This window comes from Oxyura jamaicensis (assembly GCF_011077185.1).
Source record: "Oxyura jamaicensis isolate SHBP4307 breed ruddy duck chromosome 2 unlocalized genomic scaffold, BPBGC_Ojam_1.0 oxy2_random_OJ72146, whole genome shotgun sequence".
Lineage (NCBI taxonomy): Eukaryota > Metazoa > Chordata > Aves > Anseriformes > Anatidae > Oxyura > Oxyura jamaicensis.
In genome coordinates, this window is record NW_023303470.1 from 1 (window position 1) to 4,361 (window position 4,361).

General features: G+C 73.4%; 1 protein-coding gene across 1 annotated transcript; it reads left to right on the top strand.

Annotated features, from left to right (window-relative positions):
• Positions 1–136: 136 nt before the first annotated feature.
• ZNF467 (zinc finger protein 467) lies at positions 137–2,898 on the top strand. The gene is made up of 4 exons (XM_035311278.1): positions 137–367; positions 577–681; positions 752–868; positions 1,040–2,898. The coding sequence occupies exons 1-4, from the start codon at positions 334–336 to the stop codon at positions 2,431–2,433; spliced, it is 1,650 nt and encodes a 549-aa protein (XP_035167169.1). The 5' UTR covers positions 137–333; the 3' UTR covers positions 2,434–2,898.
• The last annotated feature ends 1,463 nt before the right edge of the window (positions 2,899–4,361 follow it).

Sequence of the window (4,361 nt, forward strand, 5' to 3'; positions counted from 1 at the left end):
GGGGGGACGTGGGGCAATGGGGGGGCAGGGCAGGGAGGGGGGGCACAGGGGCAGTGCGGGGCACGGGGGGGACGTGGGGGGACATGGGACAATGGAGGGGACAGGGAAGGGCAGGGAGGAGCTGGGGGGGTTAGGGGGGGAACAGGGGCCGCGGGGGGCGCAAGCCCCTCGGGGTGCCCAGGATGGGGCGGCGGCACTGGTGCTGTGTCCCTGTGGGGGGCTGGGGACAAGGCCGGGGGGCTCCAGCTGCTCCCCTCCGGTTTTCCCATTGCCCCTCGCAGGGTCTGAGCCCCCCCAGGTGCCGACGCAGAGTGGCCGCGGCAGGACGGCGCCATGAGGGAGAGCTTCGACGCCCTGCTCGCCCTGGGTAAGGCAGCGGCACCGACGCCCGCTCCGGAGCCTCCGGGTTTATTCCCGTGCCCGCCGCAGGGCCACGAGCTCGGGGGCCCGGCCAGTTGGAGATGCCGGCCCCCGGCACCGCTGCGGCTGGGTTTTGGTGCGGGCCCCGGTGGGAAGCCAGGAGCCGGGACTGGGAGGCAGAGCCACCCCGGTTCATCCTGGTGCTGTCCCCTGCAGGTGTCCCCATCACCAAGCCGGAGCCGGTGCCGCACACGGAGCACGTGGAGGAGCCACACACCCAGGCGCCGGCGGAGACGGAGGCACCAGGCTGTGCCGGCTCAGGTTGGTGCCAAGGCCCTGGGGCCCCTGGATCTGGAGGGGCCCCCGGCTTTACCACACTTTCTCCTCCCAGCAAGGCTGCTGGTCCCCAAGGCGGAGGCGCTGCCTGAGGGCGATGGCGAGGAGCAGCCGGGCGGCGGGGACGCGGGGGCCGTGCAGGGACACGGCAGCCTGGAGCTCGGCTGCTCAGGTGAGGTTCCCGTGCCGGCATCGCCAGCTCGTGGCAAACCCACCGGTCGGCACGGTGCGGGCCCGCTGGGGACACGCGGTGACGGGCGCTGGGTTCCCGTGGCGGTGCCAACCCACCCGTAGCACGGGGAGCGCCGACCGCGTCCCCACAGCCCCGCTCTGTGCCCCGCAGAGGACTGGCTGGTGCGGAAGGTGAAGGTGGAAGACGAGGACGAGGAGTGGCCGGCCGGCCTCAGCGCCGAGGCCCTGCTGGCGGGGCAGCTCCCGGGCAGCGCCTCCCCGCCCGCCGCGGGCGCCTGCAAGCCGGAGCCGCCCAGCCCCGGGGAGCCGGCGGAGCTGGGCTACGGCGCGCTGCCCGCCTTCGCCTGGCCGCTGCTGGGCGAGGGCCTGGCCGGCCCCGGCGCCTGCCAGCACTGCTGCTGCGCGGCGCAGCCCCGGCCGTGCGGGCAGTGCGGCGCCCCGGCACCTCCGCGCCCCTTCGCCTGCGCCCAGTGCGGGAAGGGCTTCGGCAAGAAGGCGCACCTGACCCGGCACCTGCGGGTGCACACGGGCGAGCGGCCCTACCCCTGCGCCCAGTGCGGCCGGCGCTTCCGCCAGAAGATCCACCTGCGCTCCCACCAGAAGACGCACACGGGCGAGCGGCCCTTCCCCTGCACCGAGTGCGGGCGCCGCTTCCGCAAGAAGACGCACCTGGTGCGGCACCAGCGCACCCACACCGGCGAGCGCCCCTACGCCTGCGCCTGCTGCGGCCGCAGCTTCGCCCACAAGCAGCACCTGCTGCGGCACCAGCAGCTGCACGCCGAGCCGGCCGACGGGGCCGCGCTGCCGCCCGCCGAGCAGAAGCCCTTCCCCTGCCCCGAGTGCGGGAAGAGCTTCAGCTGGAAGAAGAACCTGACGTCCCACCGCCGGCTGCACCTGGAGGGGCGGCCCTTCGCCTGCGCCGAGTGCGGCCGCGGCTTCAGCGACAAGCGGCACCTGACGGCCCACCTGCGCGGGCACATGGGGCTGAAGCCCTACGCCTGCCCCCACTGCGAGAAGACCTTCAGCCACAAGCCCAACCTGACCACGCACCAGCGCACGCACACGGGCGAGCGCCCCTTCGCCTGCCCCGACTGCGGCCGCGGCTTCGCCCACAACCAGCACCTCCTGCGGCACCTGCGGGTGCACACGGGCGAGCGCCCCTTCGCCTGCCCCCAGTGCGGGCGCTGCTTCAGCTCCCGGCCCAACCTCATCGCGCACACCAAGGCGCACGCCGGCGCGCGCCCCTTCACCTGCGAGCAGTGCGGCCGCGGCTTCAGCCGCAAGTCCCACCTGGCGCGGCACCAGGCGGTGCACACCGGCACCCGGCCCCACGGCTGCGCGCAGTGCGGCAAGCGCTTCAGCTCCAAGACCAACCTGGCGCGGCACCAGGCCGTGCACACCGGCCACCGGCCCTACATCTGCACCCAGTGCGGCAAGAGCTTCAGCCGCAAGACCCACCTTCTGCGCCACGAGCGCACCCACGCCGCGGCGCCCGCGCCCCGGCAGGGCTGGGTGGCCCCGGCCCCGGCCACCGTCTGTCCCTGAGCGCCGGGAGCCGAGCCCCTGCCCGCGGGGCTGCCGTGCTCCGTGTCCTGCGCCTGAGGAAGCGGCTGCTCCGACGTGGGACGTGCCGCCGGCTGCTGCTCCCGTTGCAGTGCCCAGCTCCAGGGACCTATGTGGCATCGGCGTGGGGACGGGGACAGAGCTGTCGTGCTGCTGCCAAGGGGGCTGGTGCAAGGCACCCGACGGCTCTGCGTGGGCCCAGCGATGTTCTTGGCCCTGGCACTGGGACGCTGCGTCTGGGCTCGCTGCCCTTCTCCAGGCAGGGCCCAGCGAGGCGGATCCAGCACCGGAGCGCTGGCCCGCGGCAGGGCTGGTGGCTCATGGTGGAAAAGCTCCCCGCAGCCGCACGGGGAGCACCAGCCCTGCTCCCGGCCCTGCCCAGGCCTGGCAGGCTCCACCGTGGCAGGAACAATTCGTAAATGCCAATAAAACGTCCTTTGCCAAGTTTCCCTGGGGATGTTGTGGGATCGGCGTGGGGCTGTGGGATGCCAGCACCCGCAGGGCACAGCCCGAGGGCTGCGCGGGGCCACGCTCCGCACCCCAAAGCCCTTCGGCTGCCTGCAGGGCTGGGGCTCCCGGCCGGCCAGCGGTGCTGCAGGCGCTCCTGGCGCCGGCCACATGCCTGCGGGTTGTTTTCCCCGTCCTGCGGCGCGCCGAGCTGAATCCGCGCTTGTTTGCTCCTGGAAGGAGGGAGAAAACACGAGCCTGGGGCCGCAACCACGAGCGGGAGCCGCACGGCAGCACACGTAGGAAGGTGCCCGTGGTTGAATCTCGGGGCTGGCGGTGGGGCGCGTTTATCTCCCCGCTGCAGCACCGTGGGGCTCCCGGCTCGGTTTCCTGTTATTGCAGCGGCCGGCACGGCGCTGGCAGGGCCGGCACCGCCGCGACGGAAGGGAGGGGGCCGGGGCCCTGCCGCTGCCGCCCTTCCCGTGGCCGCCAGGCACCATCCGGCCCCGGCACGGGGCTGCGGCCCCCCGGAGGGAAGGGTGGCGGGGAGTTGGTCATGGGCACGGGGAAGAGGTTGTCCCCGAGAGGTGGCCGTGCACTGGGACAGGCTCCCCAGGGACGCAGTCACTGCACCAAGCCTGAGGTTAGGAAGCGTTTGGACTGTGCTCTCCGTCAGAGCTCTGGATTTCGGGTGGGCCCGTGCGGTGCCGGGGGCTGGGCTCGGTGACCCCTGTGGGTCCCTTCCAGCTCGGGGTGTTCCATCCGTCGGGGACTCCGTGCTGCTGGGGCTCAGCATCGCCGCCGCTGGGCCTGGGGACCGGCGATGTCTCTGGGGACAGCGGTCACAGCGAGGCGCTGGGCATGGCGGTGGCATGGGGACGTGAGCGGGGACACCGGAGAAGGCACGGCTGCGGCATGGGGATGTGACCGGGGACACCAGAGAGGTCACGGCGGTGGCACTGGGACATGACCGGGGGCACCAGAGAGGTCATGGTGGTGGCATGGGGACGTGACCAGGGACACCAGAGAGGTCACGGCGGTGGCATGGGGACATGACCGGGGGCACCAGAGAGGGCACGGTGGTGGCATGGGGACGTGAGCGGGGACACCGGAGAGGTCACGGCGGTGGCATGGGGACGTGAGCGGGGACACCGGAGAGGTCACAGCGGTGGCACAGGGACGACAGCCCACCTGTGGCCCCGTGGGTGCCCGGCAGCCGTGGGAGCAGCCGCGGCCGGTGAGAGTGTGGGGGCTGGAGGACCCCGTCCACCCGTCTGTCCTCCCCCCGTCCCACCCACCCATTCATTTATCCCCCCGTCCGTCCCTCCACCCATCTGTCCGTCTGTCCACCCACCCCTCCCTGTGTCCCTCCTGCCCCTTCCTCCGTTCTCATCCCTCCGTCCCCCCCCCCGCGCCCCCCGCGACCCCCCCCCCCCCCCCCCCCCCCCCCCCGGGCCCCCCGC

Coding starts and splice junctions, on each gene's coding strand:
- ZNF467 (XM_035311278.1), top strand. CDS start 334: ATGAGGGAGAGCTTCGACGCCCTGCTCGCCCTGG. Junction 368..576: donor CGACGCCCTGCTCGCCCTGG/GTAAGGCAGCGG, acceptor TGTCCCCTGCAG/GTGTCCCCATCACCAAGCCG. Junction 869..1,039: donor CCTGGAGCTCGGCTGCTCAG/GTGAGGTTCCCG, acceptor TGTGCCCCGCAG/AGGACTGGCTGGTGCGGAAG.